Source organism: Grus americana, chromosome 3 (assembly GCF_028858705.1).
Source record: "Grus americana isolate bGruAme1 chromosome 3, bGruAme1.mat, whole genome shotgun sequence".
Taxonomy (NCBI): Eukaryota; Metazoa; Chordata; class Aves; order Gruiformes; family Gruidae; genus Grus; species Grus americana.
The window spans coordinates 83,997,124-84,018,214 of record NC_072854.1 but is presented as its reverse complement, the minus strand read 5'-3'; the positions used below and the strand labels follow the sequence as shown (position 1 = coordinate 84,018,214).

The following is a 21,091-nucleotide window of genomic DNA, read 5'->3' as shown; positions in this document are numbered from 1 at the left end:
GAAAGCAAGGTGCTATGAAGATGGTCTCAGTGCAAGATCTAGCTACTCATGGACCCAGGATGTGACCACTTAAGACCAAAATGAGAAGTATTTCCCAGACTTACAGTTTTGGACATGGTCATGATCCCTGCTAGCACAGTATGTGCACAGGATGATATAAGCATTGAATAGCACCAATTTTTACATACTAGTTAAAAAAACCAAACAAACCCAAACAACCAACTTGGTTCAAAACAACTAACTTTTCCCAGCAATTTAAAACAAGGTTGAAGACTAACCCTGAACTCCAACTTTAAAGATATTAAACATTAAAACAAAGTTCAAAATAACATACATTTAATTTTTAAAACTGAGGTCATTAACACCTAACATGTTTAGATATTTCCTGACTGACAGTATCAGGACAATTAATACCTGAAATTGCATTTTAATTAAAATTGCTTAGCTTTTCAATAACAGATTTTGAAGCTGGTTTCAAAGAAGACTTCTCTTTGTAATTAAGGACAAATGAATCATAAAGCCACCCATCTCTGCTTTATATCTGAGGGCTACAGAGGAAATAAAATGAATGACAAATGTTAGATAGTATAACATAAAAGAGTAAACAAGGGAGTAATAGAAGTTTGAACACCATTTCTTTTGCGGTTTGTGACAGGATAGTTAGTTTTCACCGGGTTTAGTTTACTGCATCATAATACTATGATGGTGTTCACACCAAAAGTTGTTTCATGAGCATTAAAACAAAGTCTGCACAATCTTTTGACTATGCTGAGTCTATACAAATGTTAAATGATGTAATTATAATGAAGCTGTTCCATCAGTTTAAGATACAAGTAGTGTTATGTAATTATCAATTTTATTAACTCTTTGGAATGATCAGCAATCTACTGAATGTTTTAACTCAAGTATAATAGTTAATTGGCAGCAAATTCTTATTGTAAAGCTAGTCAGCAATCTACAATGGTTAGAAATATAAAAATGGAAACTATGAGATAGGAATCAAGGAGGGGAAATACAGTGTGAGAATTTAATCAGAGGCACAGTATAGTATATACTGTACAGTTAGCCAATTACTACTGCTGTTTGTTTCACTGCACTACGACAGAGTTCAGTATGGGCAAACTTAACCCTGTGTTTCAGGGTAGAAGTAATTTAAAACTATATCTAGTGTATGTCTACATAATATTGTAACCATACTCACAGTAAATTAGTAGACTGTAAAAACTAGCACTATACTTCATCAAACACCACAAAAAAAATCCTAACTTCCTAAAGACAGAAACATCACTTGTTTATCAACTAAAAAATTATTGTTCCTAATAATAGCAATCTACTGATCCATCAAAATCCTACCCTCAACAACTTCTTTCTCTATTCTCATAGTATTTGTTGTAGCAATGGTTCTTGATTCTTATTTCTTCAGTTTAGAAAAAAAAGCAATGACAAAATGTTTTGGGAAGATGGTGGAGAAATGAATGACAAACAGAAAAAAGCTGATGCTGCAAGCTTTTCTAAACAGGATTCTCTTCAAAATGACGGATGCTTGCAAAGAGAGCTGGGAAAATCAATCCAAAACTAAAATAAACTTTGAAGCATTTGAACATGAACCATATTTTTTTAAAGCAACACAGGATCAAAGAGCAATGATGAAAAAAACAAACCAACCAACCCAAATGAAAATCAAAGCGTATCAAAGAAAGTAACATAAGGCATCAAATTTGTTTAAAATAAACTAGCAGAAAAGAAAAAAATAAATTGTAAAAAAAAAGGAAGTCATATTAAGTGTTTCTGACTTACGTGTAAGTCCCTGGAGAGGGTGACATTACTCATGTCAATTGCTCGAGGAGTGTAACCATGGGCTGTATCTACAGAGATCTGAATTGCAAACATGCAAAACAGTTTATTTATTTCTTTACACACTTAACAGCATCCATAGCCATCAAATTCTAAAAAATAGCAGACTAAAATCATATTAATACTCACTATTAATGCGTGATCACCTACTGATGTAAATAATTCCACTAAATAATGTAGTTAACTTTAAAGCAAGTGAACAAATACATTCCTATTTCAGTTTTTTGTGGTTTTTTTTTTTTTTTAACATGTTTATCAATATATTACTTTGGAACAGGGAAAGAAAATTCCAGCTTCAGTGAATAGAAATCCAAACCAATCTTCAGAGCTGTACAACTGCTTGTGAAAAATGTTTTCACATATTTTTATGCTATGGGTTTATTTCATCACTTTTAAAACCAAAGATTGGAGAGCAGATTTTGCATGCCTTTTAAAAAAAAAGTTTTTAATAAAATGGCTCACTTGACTGGTTTGAGATATGCGACGTGTCCGATTATACAGTGCCATGGAATCTCCCTCCCGTGTTCTTTCAATTCGCCATCCCCATGCCAGCATAGTTTTTAGTGATTCTTTGATTGGCCATCGGTAAATTTCTTTCTCCTAGAAGGATGCACATGCAGTAATTGCCTTGTTAATTATGTAGCTGTACAGAGCAAAAAATAACTATTGGGCTTTTGTCTGGTTATACTGAGATGCAAAGAAATGTACTGATATCAGCCCTTATGGCCCAGGGATACTGCAAAGAAGCAAATAAATCATATAAGATATTAAAAAGTTCATTAATCATTTCAGAGGCAGGCAGAAGAATTCTGGCCCTGCAAGAAGCCAATGTTCACAGGGATAACCATGTTAATGGCATGCTCAGATATGAACTCAAAGGTGGAGCAGTAATTATCAGGAGTAATGCAGTGTTTTGACTGCTACATGAAACAAAAAAGCTATAATCATAGAATCATAAAAAAGTCTATGTTGGAATGGACCTCTGGACATCAGCTGGCTCAATCTTCTCTTGAGGTCAGATAAGCTAACCTAATTAGGCTATCGAATATTTGCAGTGCAGGTGTTTTCACCACTTCTCTGGACAACCTATTCCAATGTTTAAGTTGTCAAGATAAGAAGGATTTTCAGACAGCGTTTACGTTGAAGCAGCTTACACCCATTGCCTCTTGTCCTGTCACTGTACATCCCTTTGAAGAGAATACATCCATCTTCCCTATAACTTGCATTTAGGTACTGGGAGAGCAAGATTATAACCCTGCCAGCTTTCTCTTCTGTAAACTGAACAAACCCAGTTCTTTCAGCCTTGCTTCATTTATCAAGTTCTCCAGCCTTCTAATTGCCTTTGTGCCCTCTACTGGACACCAGACAAAGCCTAAACCTAAGTCTTCACTAAGCAAGCAGGCATTCCTGTATGAGCTTACTGTAAAAATACACTGGCAATATGACACTTCAGGTTCACCATAAGTTATGCCATGTAAATTCAGCCACGAGAGAAAATAGGCTGAGTGATCTATTTATTGCACAATAAACCCCTTCTATCTCTCTTTGAGATTTTGAGGAAGGCAAAAAACGCATATTAGCTGACGTACTCTAAATAATTTTTCTAGAAGTGATGGAAACACAAGGTGATATTTTCACAGTGATTGAAGCAATCTTTCAGTCACCCCGGATCAAGAATGAACAAATTCCTTACCTTTTCAGATAGTAACTTATATTGTTTCATTAATGGTTGCACTTTTGCAGATTCAGAATATGTTTCACCATATGTCCATCCATTGGCAAACTGAAAACAGTAATAATAAGAGAGGAAAAAATGGGGAAAACCAAAAAATTATGAAAAATCCTATTTTTATTGGTACAAAGGAACTGAACGATGCTTCTGCAGAGCTGTTCTCTTAAAATTTCCTTTCTACTATTTTCTCAACATTTTATCAACCAACATTTATATTATCTACACATAATGAAATGAATTATGCAGTATGCCATCTTTTTGAAAATTAATGGTTATACAAAGATAATATTTCAATATATTTTTCTTTTAAATATTTATATGGAGCAAAATACTGTGCTACAGTTGAGGAACTGTTTTTAATACTGGACACAAAAATGGCACAAAGGAATAAAAATCCCTAAAGAGGTTTAGTGGTTAAAAAAATTGAAATTTGAAGTCAATTAAACTCTTAAACAATTAGCAAGTATATTTACTCGAGAGTCAACAATAAAAATAACGAAATGAAGAAACACTATTGTGAAATATTCATGTACACTTACAGAACTTTCCCCCAAAATGCATTTCAAGAAAATACAGGTTTATATCTTACCTATGTACCAACTCGTAGCATTATGAAAAATAATAATATTCAGTGTAAAATATTCTAAAGATGAAATGGATGCAAATAAAAATTCTGATTTTACTTTAACAGGAATATAGATTTTACCTTTTCCATTGACCATTTGTCATGAGAGTGTTCTGCGTATTTGTTAATGAAATATTCCAGCTTTTCAGGGATTGTAATGCTGAAAGCAAAGAGAAAAATCGCCATTATATCACACATGCTGAAATGTGAATGCTTTTGTTTTGAAGAAAACTTTCAAATAAATAATTAGTAGTGCATACATCCATTCAAAGCATCTTACTGTGCGCTGTTTCCTCACATACAGTTTGCTCTAAGCTCCAGTTAAATCAAGAAAAAATCTGAGTTATTTAATGAGCACTGGATGAGAACCACAGCTGTTGTAGGAATTTTATTTCTTTGACACCCATGTGCAGGGAAAAATCTATAATGATACTGAGCACTTGTGCTTTTTGTCACATATTTCATTACTAACATTCATTTTCTTAAGATTAAAGATATAACTATGACCCATAGTTTCAGAAATGCAGTGGTAATTTATTGCATATGTCCATTATAAACTAAGTGCGCTAACAGTCCTTTCTGAAGCACATCATCTATCTTACATATTCCTATAAATGTTGTTATATGCTTGAAGCACTATAACTCACGATAACTCAAAAGTTATATGCTCAATCTTTCATTTTCCAACACCTCAGTGAATATTAAAAATATTAAAATCCTCATTAAAAATAGAAAAAAAATCCACAAATACATACACTAGACCTTCAACAGGTGTACAAGACAGTGCAGAAGTTCAGGTTTGTTAGGTAGTAAAGGAAAAGCAGCTATGCTTAACTGTCAAACAAGCACTAGAGACAGAATCCTCTTCCAAAAATAATTTATCAAATATCAGTATTTTTCTGCATCTGTATTCCTATAAATGAAAGGGAATAATTGCTTCTTGATTACTTATGAAATAGCAAAATCTTCTGTCCTAAGATAAAGAATTTTGGCAGCAGAAGTGTCACAGTGCCATCTACTGCAAAGTAGAAGACTCTGGTTTTTAATCCAGTCACAGGGTGGGAAAAAGCAGAAATGTAAAACAAAATTATGTCAGAGAAACAGTTTGCAGAAGCCTAACCACACACAAAGGTCAGAAAATGTTCATCCAGCACGGTAATCAGTTTTTTAATTGTTTGGAAGTGTGTATTTCAAGGAGAAATCTAGTAATGGTATAATACTTTGAATAATTTCAGAAATGCAATAAATTGACAAGTACAATAAGGTCATATTACCTATATCTTTATATAAATAGGCCTAGGACTAGTAAGCAATGTGATGCAGGATTTGCATGTTTAAAGAATATAGGATAGGTTGGAAGTGACACTGAAAGTAGTAGTGTTTTCTTTGTCATGAATCATCACAGAACTGTTGACTCCTATGGCAATGAGGTGACTGATGATTTAGGTAATAATAAGTACAGTTTTGTGAATTTTTCAAATATATTCTGGCTATCTACAGCTTTCCTCTGCAATGACACCAGATAAAGTTATCTTCGATTATACAAATGATAGTATAAAACCTTACTAAATTTTGTTAAATCTTCATATATCTTAAATACATCTTAGACAAATGAATTTTAATGGTCACTGATGTGATTTTTATATTCCAGCCTAGATTACAGCTTCTGTTACCATATCTTGATGTGCATACATGTACAAGTATGCTGTAACAAAGGTATCAATCTACTGGTGCCATTCTGTGATCTGAATGTTAATACAGATAGAAAGCTCACAAAGGCAATTGAAGCTAATGTCTTACAAGAGGAGTTTTTCAAGATATAGTGCATAATCACACTGCCGTACGACTATTCTATACAAAGGAGAATGGGGCTCTGGCTCTAGTCAAAAAAAATCCCATTCAGATATGTGTCTTGTCTGGCTAATGTATTTAAAAAAAGCATGGTCAAAGTCTGACTGCCTAGAGAGAATGAAAATCTTTTTGCCCAATTCCCCATTAGTCGTACTAAAAAGAGATTATATGAATGATGATTGTCATCATTTTCTGTAGGTACGCTGTCATTCACACGCACCGCAATTAGCATCTTAGCACATGTTAATAACGACAGGGATGATGTAGACTCATCTACTTTTTCTGCTCCTGAAAACATACTAGTTTTTTTGCAGCAGACATACAAAGGTAACTGGACAGTTCTATCTTCAGGCTGAAAATGCATTAACAATGTTCTAGGTTGACCAAGAAATTAGTTACATAATTGGATATTTATTGGTTTATATTAGTTAAAATAAATTCATAAATAAAAATTAAAAATATAAAATTAAGGTCTCCATTTTATCTAGAAGATAAACATTCAGATTAGAATAAAAGCTGCGAGTTCACATCATACCCAACAACAGACCATCCCATTTTACACATTCATGATTAAAAACCCCAACAAACTAGTTGTAACAAAATAATTCCTTACTTTGACGTATCAACAGGTTGAGGATTAAAGTTCCCATCTGAATCCATTGAAGACTGCTTTTCCATCATATTCACATAATTTGATTCCATATAGTCTGGAGGTAAGGCCCCTGCAACTGCGCTCAAACAAGGCAAAGCCAATTTGAACAGTTCTTGTTCATACTTCTGAGGAACACACAGGGGATAGAAAGTGAGTAGTGAATGGAAGCTATCAACATCACTGCTGAAACTGATATAGCTATATGTGAAACCAAGCAGCCACGGAATGGCTTTCTTACTCAGTGTGAAATTGAATTTTTGTTCTGAAAATAAAGGAAACTGACTGCCTAAAGCATATTATACACTATAGTTAAAGTTAGGATCAAGTCTTGCTCTTGCTGAAGTAAATGGGAAAAGTATTGACTTCACTGGGATCAACATCAGGCATTTTTCAGATGTCTGGGAACAGAGCATAGCACAGGAATATCCATAGCTAAAAATCTAAATTTGAAAAGAAATTCATGACATTTTAAGCAAGTTGGTTAAAAAAACTCACAGAATGAACAATAAATGCATGCCAAGGTGTATTATTAAACTTTTGTCCAACACAGATTGGTTCCAGGGTGATGAAAATACAACTACTAAGGCAAAGGACTATGCTCTTGGTTTAAGGAAGGATAGCATGTGAGGTAGAAAAGTGCAGTTTTCAGTCACCTGCAGATGCTTGAATTTGCTTTTAGGGCTCTGAAGTGTAGTTGACTTGTACAGATACACCTCACTATTACTTCGTTAGCTATATAATTTTTTTAATGAGCAGACAAAATGCTAGATAAAAGCAGAAGCTATAAGAGGAAGATTTAAATTTACTAAAGCCTGTATTTTCCCCTTTAAGTGGATAATACGGTGTTGATAAAAGCTCAGTAAAAACAACAGATTACATAAAAAAAAAAAGTTACACAGTAAAGCTTTTACATGAGTAGATGGATATTACAATGAATTACCTTTTGAGACAAAGCATCAAAAATACCCCAGAACAACTTTCGGGATAAATGAAGTTCTTCTTCTGATGCAGCACCAAAGTTACCCCATCCACCTGGCAAACAATAATACTTCCAGCATCTTTCGTAATGATTTGTCAGCAACTGAAACAGAACATATTTTGAAAGCAAATAAAACATAACTGTTGATGTTCTGCCATTCTGGCACTCAACCATTACATAGACACTGCCAGAAAAATTTCTAACTTTTATCAAGAACCCATGTTGTATATCTATTCTTAAAATCATTGGTGGATATACACATAGAATGAGCAGTTCTTTCTTTTAACATCAGTGGCATATGCAAAAATCATGTGACAGAGGATAATTTTCCCCAACACCACAAGAACTCTGACAGCTCAGCTGAAGACAAGAATTCACCTGCATCTGTGTGCTGCTATTCCACACACTGCTGCTTGGTGGGTGAGATAGCAGAACCATGATTTCACCTAGCTCCCAATTACTATTTACATGTCTGAGAGATATTCAGCAATAACTCCCAGTGTGACTCATCTCTTCTGTGAGTTGTAAAACCTGCTATCAGTCTACGCTCCTGCCCTCTATTACAATTGGCAGAGGAGCTTTATCGTCTCTCCCTCTCTTTCATTAAACACATATTTCAGGGATACTTTCTTCTTAAGTGGTTGCAAGATTCCACATTATCAGGGACTCAAATGGTGCAAGGACCTGCTACTGGGTATTCTCCAAACTAAAACATCACAAGGTTTGCACTTAATGTGTCCTCTATGTCCCTGAGTCACAGACAAGAGGAGGAAAAATTAGTTGTACATCTGTCAGTAAAGGCAGTCCCAAACAAAAAATGGCAAAAGTATGAAAACCTAGTCCTACTCAGGGGCAAATTTCCCTAAGGCACAGAACGATCTTTCTAAAAAATTGAGCTGGAATTTTAATTCAGAGTTTATTTTAGCAGTTCCTCAGAGAAAAAGAGAATTGTTTCAACATCACTTTGCAAAGAGTGTTGGCAAAATATTACAAGTCACAGTCAGAAAAGAGTTGACAGGATTCTCTTGCTTTTCCAGTCAGAACAAATGCAATGATGGAAAAATGCAGATATTCATAATGTTAATGTACAGAAACACAGGCAGACTTAAAAAAAAAAAAGTCCTGATGTGTAGAATTGAGGATTTTGATACCCAAAAATATAACCTTCTGTTATACTTTTCATGCATCAGAAAAAAACCAACAATCCCTATAATGCATTTGTACTACTATAACCTGTTTGCTAGCACAAGCCCATAAGGAATATGCACGGTACTTTCAACTCAGAAACACATTAGTAGATATAAGTAGGAGTCCCTTGTTAAATCACTGAAAATCAGTTTCCTGTCAGTGAAACCTTTAGGAAGTTCTAGTTCTATCTTCAGATAAAGAGCTCACTTCCCTCAGAAACTCCTATTACTTGTTTAGGTGTCAATGGATGAAATAATTTGCCCATGCGAATGCTGTGGTTCTCTTTGTATCAATAGTCACCCAAAGCCCAACTTGCCAAAAGGATCGAAATGTTATCTCCTTCCTGTTCAGTTCTACAGTATGGAAAAGTCACTGCAGTCATGACCGTCAGGATCAAAAAACCTGCTGTCTTAGATGAACAGATCTCAGGGAGCTGAGGTTGTTCTTTCCCTCAAAAAACCTGAAGGACTATAGCCACACAGGGAACACTAAGTTACCATTTGCTTTTTGCAGCACATAGAATGTCATAATGCACTAGAAAGGTCCCCTTCAGGGCAGTGTACTAAATTATCGATTGCTTTCCTCACACATAGGCACTAAAGAATGGCTGCTCTGGCATCTTTAGTTTGATTGAGCACTTCCTGGGGGATACAAACCAATGATGAAGTCCTTGGCAGAGAAAAAACCATGCAGCAGGTCCCAGCTTGGAGACTAATAATCTAAATTTCCCATCTGAGGTCAGAGACCATAATCTGGCTAGTAGAAGCCTGCATAATCCTGAGGAGTATTTTGGCAAAGAAATCAGATGTAAAATGCAATTAGTCATGATATGTCATCGCTTGTAAAGTATAAAGAAATACTAAATAGGAAAAGATTAAATATCTTGTTCAAAGTTGTGGTAGGAAAGCATTAAAAAGGATTGCTGAAAAACAGCAGTAGGTAAGGTAGGAAATTATATGTTTCTTAGAACTGTCAATGAAATCTGAGGAATCTTTAAGGAATGTGTCACCTCAGAAAGGAAAAAATACATTTCTTCTTGTGCTTTAGGAACGGGAATCAAAAGATAAGGAGAAACCTTTGGGAACTGAAAACAAAATGGAAGATTATTAAAAGACATGTATTGCTTAGATTTCCAAGCACAAACCACCAAAAAAGAGTCTGTTTTTCCAAAAGCAGGGAAAACCAACACAGAGGGCAGAAGTAGGGATACATACAGACTATCAATTGCCATCTTCCTTTGTGCACTGGATTCTGCCCCCTGCCCCCAAGGGTTTTTCTATTCTGTTTCCACATGGGCTTAAAAAAAAATTGATAATAAAGGAGAAGCAAACATTAGACGTAGACTTCATAATTCCATATGAATGGATGTAAATTAGACTAAATTCCTGCCGAAGCAGCAATTTAAGAACTATTGTCTTACATTATTGCAGAGTGGAGGTAAGGTAACAAAGAAGATAGAGAACATTCTCCATGCAAGTATTTTCTGTCACGCTTTGTTACAAGGAATGCTGTTGAATATTAAAATATACTTTTACCTTGAGAGGCATCTTTGCATGTTCATTTAATAGAGGAACATCAAATACTAATCTTCTCAGCAAATGCTGCATCATGGAAGGCCGCAACTGCCTAAAAGCAGACAAACCATTTCAAAAGGATGTACCAGCATAGTTTCATGTAAATAATTAATAAATTCATTAAAGTGACCTGTCATTTCTATCCCATTAAAATTCTCATAAAGTAATCGGATTTTGCTTCTGGCTCCAACAAAAATGTGTCCAAAAGAAAGCAAACAACTGCATACCAAAGAAAACCTGAACCAGCTGCAAATCAATTGCTTTAAAGAAGCAGAGAAATTATCTGATCTATAGACAGAGAAAATCAGGGAAAAAATACTGAATTTTGATACTGTGTATTATGGTCACCATGCCCATGAGAAAAGGCTATAACATTAATTTCTTGTAATACATCTCAATTGCTCTTAAAAATATCCTAGAAACTAAGGCATAAGAGCACTAACTCTTTAGATGTACTAAACAAGATATGTAGCAGTGGGCACCAACTGGAAGGATAGAAGAAATAGGCAGAGCATGTATGTTAGAATGGCATGGACATTAAACCTTTCCAGATAAATAGCAAACAGTGGTCGATTCTATTGGTTCTTATCAATGTAATATATATATATAAAATGGTCAATGTGATATATTTTATAAAGAAATGCTACACTATAATAAAATATAATACAAAAGTCTGTCATTTCTGAACACACTTCCACATTATGCAAAAAAAAATTATGGTGATATATTCAAAAAAGTTCTGGTGATTTGAAAGCCTAAATGTTGCTAACTTTAATTAGAAATTGAATCTGTACAGCTAAAAGTATGTAAATCGCACTTCAGTGCGTGCACAATTCCACACTTCCAGAGCTTTATCTTTTTGCAGTACATCCTCTTAGTTAATCACAAAGATTTTAATTTTAAAATCTTAGTAAAAGCAAAATAACTGAGGACTGCATATGAGTGAGCAATAAAGTTGCAAACTGAATACAGCATATTTAAAATTATCACAGTCATCTGCCAAGAAAAAAAAAAGTTAATTATGCTACTGGTGGCACAGTTCTGCATTCCTGTATTATAAATATCAGAAGTTACTTTATCAATTAGCATCTCTGTACAGCCAGGAGTATTTTCTTACCCACATATAGACAGTAAACACTCTTCAATAGAATCTCGCTGAGCTTTGGTAAGAGAGCATCCCTTTGAGAGTCTGTACACAGTATGTAATAAGGAATCGATGAGGGAAGCATGGTGCTCTGTGCCAGCAAAAAGAGGAGCACATCTGGTCAACAGAGGCAAGACTGCTGTGCAAAGGTATCGATTCAGAGCCAAAGCCATATCCGTAGCACTTAAAGCAGCCTATGAATTAAATGGGACAGAAATTAGATTTGTCTTATCAATGTTGTTAAAAATTAAAAGAACTTGTTTGTTTTTCTTCTCTAGTAGTTATAAAGAGGGAAATTTCCAAAACACACAAATAAGGATTTGATACCTACTGGAAGCTGGATGCCTAGCGTCTTTTCCTGCTTCTGAAGTCTCACAGACGGTTTGGTTTTATTTTGTTTTTAATGAACGAAAACATAAACGCTAAAGGTAACCATTCAAAACCAAAAGTATTTTCAAGACTATATTAAAGAATGTCATAGTTGCTTAACAGAACACTCCAAAATCAGGTAACACCAGTCAAGTCTGCATTTACAAAACTCAGTATGTTTCTGTGTTACGATCAAGCCCAAGTTCCAAGTGAGGAAAAAATCCTCACCTGCTCTTTCTTAACAACAAAATTACTTTCAGAAAAATGCTGACATAAAAGGTCAAATAGGGAAATCAAAGTCCCTGTCTTAGCCCTCATATAAGTTCTCTAAATCTGATGTTTCTGGACCAAGCCAGCTAATAAAAATTAGATAGAGATAAGACTGAGAAAAAAAGACAGCAATTTCAAGGAGGAACTAAATAAAAATTTAGAGACTTCCTAAATAACAATGTAGGTGTCCTAAATAACAATGTAGGTGTCCCTAACGAGTGCATGAAGACAGTGTTCTGCATACAGAACACTCTGTATATCTCTGGAAAGAGGCTCTCAGTTACATGCTTCATTTGCAGCTTATCTGATATTGATTCCACAGCCCAAGCTCAGAAAGTCTCCCGGGGAAAGGCATTGCATGTCTTATGCATATGGGTATCAGTGGGGGCTCTTATAAAGTGAGCATCATTCTGGAGAATTCTTCTTCACTGTTCTTCAAGTATTCTCAAAGCTCAGCAGAAACACACAGCTCATCCAGCATTTAAGAAATGCAGAAGACAACATGAAGAAATACAAAATGGGGGTTTTGGGAATGAAAAATGCTGCAGTGTTCAGTAAGATAACAGAACTGAAATACCAACAGACTTAAACCCTCACCGTATCTAAAGAAGCAGCAGCACGAAGATCTGGCAGAAAGCCAACTTCGAGAAGGTGTAGAAGAAAATCCTGGTCCTCAATTCCATAGACCCTGTCAAGGAACAAAACCATGGCTGCCTTGTGATCTGGGCAAAACCCCGCAGACATGTCAGGTTCCACCACAGTACCATCTAAAAGGAAGAAATAAGACTTCAATGACAAGGATCATTCTTCACCAGCAGACTAGGCAGTCATGTTACTACTCATCAGAGGTTTTGAGTCTCTGACAATAGCTAAGCATCTTCCCATGGTTTTGTTCCACAAAGGCAACATATTTGCAGTTAACTGAAAAAGAATGCATAAGGCAAATTCTACCCAGACAGACCTCAAAGTCTCTTCTGTTCATGCTTTGTGTATTAAGGGATTCTTATCAGCTGATATTCTGATAAGTACCCAAAACATACCAATTCATCTACAGAACTACCTAGTTCTTAGAAGAAGCAGACAGAAAGTAAAAAATACAATTCTACATCAAACACTCCAGGAACGCAGCACTGGCGAGCATATCTGTAATGTATGACAATGAACTAAGATTGTGCTAAAAATTCCTCTGTATCTGAAAACCTCTGAAGTATCTGAAAGGAATTCGTTGCAATATTTTTAAATTTTGATACTTTCATTTTCGAAACCAAACAAACAATTCTGTATCTATAAGCTGTACTCTATGCTACTGAGATATCACCTAGAGATCTATCACTATTTGGAATATCAGTAAATAATGGTGTTATAAAATGATTGATCTTTTTCTCTCTTCTACTGTAACCTATCGGACATTCTTGAGCTGTAAGTCCCTAGACAATCCATGTTGCAATTATAATGTTCTCTCTCCAGATACCCAAAAAAGCAGATTCCTTTGCCTTTTATATTGATGCTCACATAGCTCCCACTATTGCAATCAATTCTATGTAGGCAGAAAACACAAAGAAATGCATTTGCATATGTATGTCACACCTATAACTTCACCATAGTTGCTGAAGAACAACTCTGGTGTCTTAGTAAGATCTGCTAGAAACAATTGATAGGGTTAGAACAGCAAAAGCTAAGGATTACGTTATCAAGAAAAAAGACTGTTGTTTTTTAAAATATTTTAGAAAAATAGAAATTATGCATTTTAAAATTTCTTTTTAGAATTGTAATAGATTTTCAAGATTCAATTTAAATGAATGGGATTTACATCAGTGATTTAAGTGTACACCGAATTATTGCCTATAGCATGCAGAAAATTTTTTGAAACATGTTTGAAATATACAGGATTTCTCTTCTAATTCACATAATAAATAGTTTAATTTCTATAACATTTTTAAATACTGAAAGAAGCATGAGTATCGGTATGTCATTAAATTACAAAACATAAGAATGGGATGGGAGAAAAAAGTAGAATAATCATCTTACCTTTAGCTATGGTTGGCATGTGGAAAGGAATACTAATTACTCCCACCAAATCTTCCAGTGGAATCAAAGACCGTAGAATTGATCTGATTCTAATGGCTTCCCCTTTACCAGCATGGATTAACTAAGGAAAAGACAAATAAGAAATTAACAAGGTCATCTTTTTACCTTCTATATGTGTTCATGTTCTGGAAACTTCCTAAACCATAGATACACAAGAATGACTGATCTCAAAATTGCATTATAATTAATAATGTAAATTTCACACAATCTGTATTTATTTGCTATGTTTTGGCTGCAAACATGCAAAGTCTAGAAATCTAGATGTGTTATTATTAAATAAGACTAAGCCCATTTTCAGAATGGAATGTTAGGCAAAATAGGTGAGCAAAGCATTAAATGTAGCAGATGGGGGGGGGGAGCAAAAGCAGATTTTCAGATGAAAACTGCCATTTTTTCTTTCCTGCCAAATAATAACACTTTCAGTTATTCCAATTGTTTTAGTTTTGTTTTTAAAAAGTCAGCAAGACAGGGAGAAAACAAGACAATTTACTTATTCAAACAAAACAGAGATTTATACACTGACCTTAGCAGATACCTCTCTCAAGTTATTGATCTCTGCACAAATCTGATACTGATCTATCTGAATTAGGGCACATTTCAGGGTGAAATAAGAAACTATGCATAACTAAGTAGAATTTCTGAAGAACAGGAAGGTATTTTGAATTGTAAACCACAAATATTTTCAAATATTTTCAATCTTTTAGGAACTAAGTGGTAAGGGATTGGATTTTATAGTGTGAGTGTCTAATTCTTTGTATCTAATGCCTGAAATAGTGACATCTTACCTTTTAGAAAGTTTTTCAGTGTGAATAAAGATTATGAAATATCAATATGTATGTCCAGGGACAACACTTATTCATACATTTTAAAAGAATGCCCTATAACATTTACTCTTTTATATGCAATTTAAACAGTCTTTTTAAATAAGTATATGAAGAGAGTAAAACTATGGTTTAAAATTAATACAAAAACATAAAATAAAAAAATCACTCTACATCATCACAGTAAATAGGGAAATTTGAGGACTCTGATTGTCACAATGAACAATCAAACAACATTAATGACAGAATATTGTTGAAGACCAACCAGAGAACAGTAATAAGAAAAGCAATGGAATAATTCCTTTAAAAAGAACAGCTTCTGAATAGTTTACTGAAATTCCTTGCAAATTAGTAGATGAACATGTTATGTAAATTAAGATACTACGTAGCCATACCACTGCTTTAATACTTGATAATGTGCTACTGTGAAAAAGCCAAACAGGAAATCACTAAACAATCAGTAAACCAACCATGCCTTTACTTTCCAATGCATGAAGACATAAAACTCACATGCATTTCAGGGGCACAACGTCCTAAGAGATCAATCAAAGCAGCATAAAAGGTCATGATTGCATTTCCCATGTGAATAGTGTCATCTTCTTGTTCTTCCATTTCACTGTAATTAGTTAAATGTTAAAACAATTAAAAGATGAAAATAATACAGGAAAGTTTTTACATCACCAATAAAGAAAGAAAATCTGCTCATCGGTATAAAAGCTTACACATAGTGGCTTCCTGTTAACTATGGACTTTTAGCAGAATAACACAGAATGGAATTTGTACCTAAAAGATTGTAGTGACATCTGCATTGTTACCATTTATTTGTCTCATCTTGCATCAGGGGATTGATTCTTAACTGACTGACAAAGAACAAAAAACCCTAGAATTCTAAAGATTTAATATTTAGAGAGTGTTACTTAAATTAACAGTGCAGAGGAAGCACTATTTCGTAGAAGACAAATCTCTACCCTTCATACGATCCAAGGAAGAATCCAGATGATAATTCACATTAAAACAAACAAGTCATTTCACCACTGAGATTATAGAACAAATAAACAAAAATGATGGCAATGTAAGCAATTCCACTGCACCTACAGGGTTTTACTAGATCCATTACTTGGGGAAGGTCCATCTCTTGTTGGATCTTCTGATATTTGTATTGCTTCCTCCATGGCAGCAAGTAACCCATTGCCTCCTTCTCCTCTTAGAGCCGGACCAAAGCATTCAGGTCGACGGATAAGCAATCTGACTACAACATTAGCATTCTCCTCTACACTCTCTCCTACCACATAGAACAAATATCAAGATTTGAGATTATATAAAAAAAACAATCAGACAAAGGTACACAAAAGTGCGGAACATATGCATCAGTAGATACTTTTAACTACAAAACAGTTTAAATATCATGACAAAGTTACATAAATGCACAAACATATTCCTCTATTATTGTAATAAAAGCTACAAAATAAAACATTTATTTTAATTCAAAATTAAATACAGCCAGAGAAGTAACTATGTAATAAAGGATGTCTAAAGCATCACTGAAGCTACTGATTTGTAGTAAAGACTCACATTCAAGTAAGACAGTTAATGAGGGGACAAGTATAGCTGCTAAACATTAAATTTGGACTATTGATATCTTCATGAAAAGACAGGGGTTTGGCTCTATGTCTAGCATGAGTTTTATCATAAAGAGATTTAGGACACTCTGCTCTACTTCCAAAGGAGATGTGGGCATTTCAAAGACTAAAGATGGATCTAATAAACGGGGGATAGGCTCATTGTACTCTATATGACTTGTGAAATAGGCATCTAAGTTACTGTGTGTCTTGCATAATTCTATTCTTTCTGCAAATTGTCCTTTAAATTTACAGTAACGTATCAAGTTGGTTCGTATTGCTATTTTAAATGACAGATTTATTTGAACATTAGAAGAAGGTATAAAATTTATAGGCTTATACTCTACCATTGCAAAATACAGCAAAACGAAGGAAATCTAAATATCGCTCTCCTTCAACTGGATTCCATCCAATGTCTGGGTAGCCTTTAGAAATCAACAGTGGACAACTCTGCAATCCACATCCAGCTAAGTAGCGAACCACCTAAAAGCAACGTAAGATGAAAAAGAAATTAATTGTGAAAAAGAAGAGAAGTGCAGTTTCAAAGGGAAGCACCCTCATACGTTGTCTTGGATATGGTGTCCACATTCTGTTATCCCCAACAAAACCATATCATACTTTGGGCAAATCAGAAAAGCAGCCTCTTTCTTAGTTCACTTTCCCAGCCTTTTACTACTTCTACCATGAAGTGCACGAGCTTACTTATCTCAATTCCATTTTTCCTCTAAATCACTGCTTTGCTATCTATATTTCATTTCTCTTGCAACCCTGAGTGTTACAAATTAGTCAATTTTGTAATATTCCCCAACCACACACTATCCATATTTGAAAACATATCTTCTAATATAACTCACAGGACTACTTTCTTATTTTAACCTTTCCTTTTCACTTGTGTTTTTTCTTCCTTTCTTTTTAAACACACAGCAGTAACACTCCCTGTAATTCAGTCCTATAGTCTCAGTAGTAGTTTTAAGTTGGCCCTCTCCTATCTGAATTGTAAGAATTGTAAGCATAGTCTTTAATCAGTTAAGATAGCTTTCTTTTGCTGACTATAAGAATGATAAGTCTGAAAATGTCCTTTTAAACACACGTGGTCCATCTTCCTATTCCAAGAAAGGTTCTACACTTATATTACTCCTGACATGCTTTGCTACGAAGGTTATAGCATCTCCAGAATTGGAGGTCTTCAAGAACAAATTGAACAATGTATTCCACTGCCTTACTTTCCATTAGAAAGTGGTTTTTAATGTCTACCTTGAATCTGTCCTTCCATTATTTAAGTCGCTTTTCTTATCCACTACCGACATAGTAACCATTATTCTATTCCTTCTATTTCAGCAGCAATTTACATATTCTACACAATTCTCACATGCTCTCTTGAGGTTTTTATTCTCTAGTTTAATTAATCCCAATTCCTTCCAGCTTTTCTGAAGCAGATTTAAATGTTAGGGAAAAATACAGATAGATATAGATAGATATCTCTACAAAAATTTGTCATATATTGTAAAAGTTGTCACAAGGCTTCTACTAATCCCTATTGAATTATTCCACCACCGTATGTCACCGTCAAGATAGAAAAAAAAGAAAGATTTTAGCAATACAGTTTTGTCGGGTATGGACTCCACTATTCCCAAAGTAAGAGCTGCCCTTGAGGTAATTCCTTTTGGTTACACCTGTGTATGTAATAACCATAAACTCAGTTCAACTATCTGAACAACCAACAGGAAGAACAAACAATCAGATTCTGTTAGTCTTCCTCTGAAAGGTACACAAAACTCCCATATAATTCTTATAATCTTGAGTTTTGATTATTCCAGGAAACGGGTATCTTCCCCTCTCTACAAGGAAAAAAAAAAAAGCTTGATAAAGAAGCTACAAACCTTCTCCAGATCAGGTTCCCTTAAAGCTAGTGCAAGTTCATTGTTATCCATCACAGAGGCTGCTGCAACATCTAAAGGAGTTGATCCTCGCATAGAAGGAGAGGCTGTTAAAATAACATTTCAACACCAAATTAATAAAACCCATCAGTCATAGGAAATACATTAAGAATTTTTTTTTAATAAAATACATTTTGTCATTAGTTAGCACATGATTATAAACATATCATTTGTGCCATTCAGTTTATTATAAATCATCATGCACTCGCATGAAATTTGACATTGACATGAAATCAAAATACAATGTAGATGTTCAAGCTAGAAATAACTTTTCTTACACATTTCTATTCTTATCACATACTTAGTTTTAAGATCTCTTTCTTTCTAATTTTTCTAACTTACACAACTTCATTTTGGGGAAAAAGTAGTGGGGATTTTCTATCTAAAACACTGACATTTTATCAAATGTATTGAAATAGAAAATATCTTTAAGGTTTAAAATATAAGATTCTATGTTATCTATATCTTTAAAAAATGGCAGTCATTATAGCATTAGAAAAAGCTAAGGTTTTCATATTAACACTCCAAATGCATTTCATTTGAGGACTTTCTCTCCAAAAAGAATTTTAGTTTATGCTTCTGTCCTGTACCTATACATTAATAAGGAAATTGTGATCATTTAAAAAAATTCCTGTGATTACTCTAAATGCCTATACATTCTCAATTACAAGTACTAAATTAGATAAAGGATAAATGTATCGCCTCTATAGCACTTCAGCCTAGAAAAGAAAGGCTAACATTTTAAGAAAACTTCATGGTTCATTTCTGGGCATCTATACATGCATACCCAAGCAAATGAACTCTGTATTTCTCCCACTGTCATAGGTGTATACCGAACAGCCTACAGATGAAAGTGCAGGGGAGCAAGCTTGAGCAGTGAGAAGTAAGCCCTAATGAAATGCTGCCAACGCTTATTTATGATTCTCTTCATCAAAATCAGGATTTTATCCCGTTCCTCAAAATGTGCAACTAAACACTGACTCTCTCGTAATGTCCAGGCACATTCATAAAAGCGTATACTAAATTACATCAACTTAATGCCACTGTTAAGAGTTTGTTTGGAGTTAGCAATACAGTTAATCAAAATATTTTTGCACTGGGTAAAGGAGAAACTTCAACACAGAGGGAAAAACACAGGTGGTTTTATATATATATCACAGAGTTTTTATAAAAGCAGAAATTTTTAAGATTTTGGTTTAGATTCTCAAGAGCCACACACTTACCAAGGCCAACACTGCTGTTTTCCAATAAATAGCTAAGATGATCAAACATAGCTTTTTGATTCTGCCTGCTGATGCGGCAAAAATAACACAGAAAGCGACAACAGTTTGCCACCATCTTTGGGAAAGTGATTTCCTAAGAAGCAAATAAAAAAACAGACTGAAGCTCAAACTCAAAGACAGGCATAAAACTTGCAAAAGATCATTTATGTAACAGCCTTTTAAGACACTAATATTTATGCATTGTATTCATCGCATCTCAGTGAAATTAACTATTCAGGTTTCATCATGGAATCAACAGGGCTTTCTCAGCAAGTAAATAACTCCTTAAGCCCCAAAGATCAAGGTATAAGCCTGAAAAACAAGAACTGGGATCGCCCATAAATTCTAGATTCCAACATGAAAGAATGTGAATGCACAGATTCACAGAGTAATACTGCATTGATTTTTAATTAGTTTCTAAAAAGATCTCCCCTTTAAAACCCAGTAAGCATGTAAAGTGCTATTTACAGTTTTTTCTTTAAAGCATCTGAAAATACAATGCTAATTATATCTTCCTCCAGAATAGAAGGACAGATTCTTCTAAAAACTTGTGCTAATGGAAATTAGTAAGAGGTTGTGGTCTCAGTACCTCCAGTGACTGCTCAGTGCCTTACAGGATAAAGCTTTGAACAGCTATATTGTAAACTCTCTGTCTTCTAACAGTGAATTGCTTTACCTTGGATTCTCCTCCACCAAGCACATTCACCATCACTTCCATGACAGTTTCATGCATGCCTAAAGCTCTCATGAGATTTGGATGTTGGTAAAATACTTTATTATTCATGATGTCTCTACAGGAAAACACAATAAAAAAAAATGGATTAAAATGTTGCGGACCAATAGTTTACCTATTATGTTATTTGCAAAGCTGATTTACTGTGCAATTCTTCACCATCTGAGGTGAAAAATTACCTCAGGGACTTTTTCAGGTTGAGTCTCATCTCTCCTGATTGTCTGGTTTTTTACGCACATTGTGGGAGAACCTGACCTTTCTTTTCCCATATTTTAGCTATTTCCCTAATCAACACTTGATTACACCAGAGTAGGATGTTTTTTTATTTTCATTAGAAATTCGATTCCAGATCTAAAATTATTTTCTGACAAGAGTATGATTAAAACTGCTATA

General features: G+C 34.5%; 1 protein-coding gene across 7 annotated transcripts in view; it reads right to left on the bottom strand.

Annotated features, from left to right (window-relative positions):
• RYR2 (ryanodine receptor 2) overlaps nt 1-21,091 on the bottom strand; it is a 428,642-nt gene that overhangs the window by 107,427 nt on the left and 300,124 nt on the right. For all 7 annotated transcript variants that reach the window (XM_054819177.1, XM_054819181.1, XM_054819182.1 and 4 more), the window contains 16 exons: nt 20,642-20,756; nt 19,927-20,059; nt 18,647-18,750; nt 17,114-17,249; nt 16,243-16,429; nt 15,658-15,763; nt 14,267-14,387; nt 12,836-13,005; nt 11,573-11,793; nt 10,417-10,507; nt 7,655-7,795; nt 6,676-6,839; nt 4,293-4,371; nt 3,548-3,637; nt 2,317-2,454; nt 1,798-1,875 (listed from right to left, as the gene is read on the bottom strand). In XM_054819177.1, the coding sequence (XP_054675152.1) occupies nt 1,798-1,875; nt 2,317-2,454; nt 3,548-3,637; nt 4,293-4,371; nt 6,676-6,839; nt 7,655-7,795; nt 10,417-10,507; nt 11,573-11,793; nt 12,836-13,005; nt 14,267-14,387; nt 15,658-15,763; nt 16,243-16,429; nt 17,114-17,249; nt 18,647-18,750; nt 19,927-20,059; nt 20,642-20,756 (2,074 nt within the window). The remainder of the gene's footprint in view (nt 1-1,797; nt 1,876-2,316; nt 2,455-3,547; nt 3,638-4,292; nt 4,372-6,675; nt 6,840-7,654; nt 7,796-10,416; nt 10,508-11,572; nt 11,794-12,835; nt 13,006-14,266; nt 14,388-15,657; nt 15,764-16,242; nt 16,430-17,113; nt 17,250-18,646; nt 18,751-19,926; nt 20,060-20,641; nt 20,757-21,091) is intronic.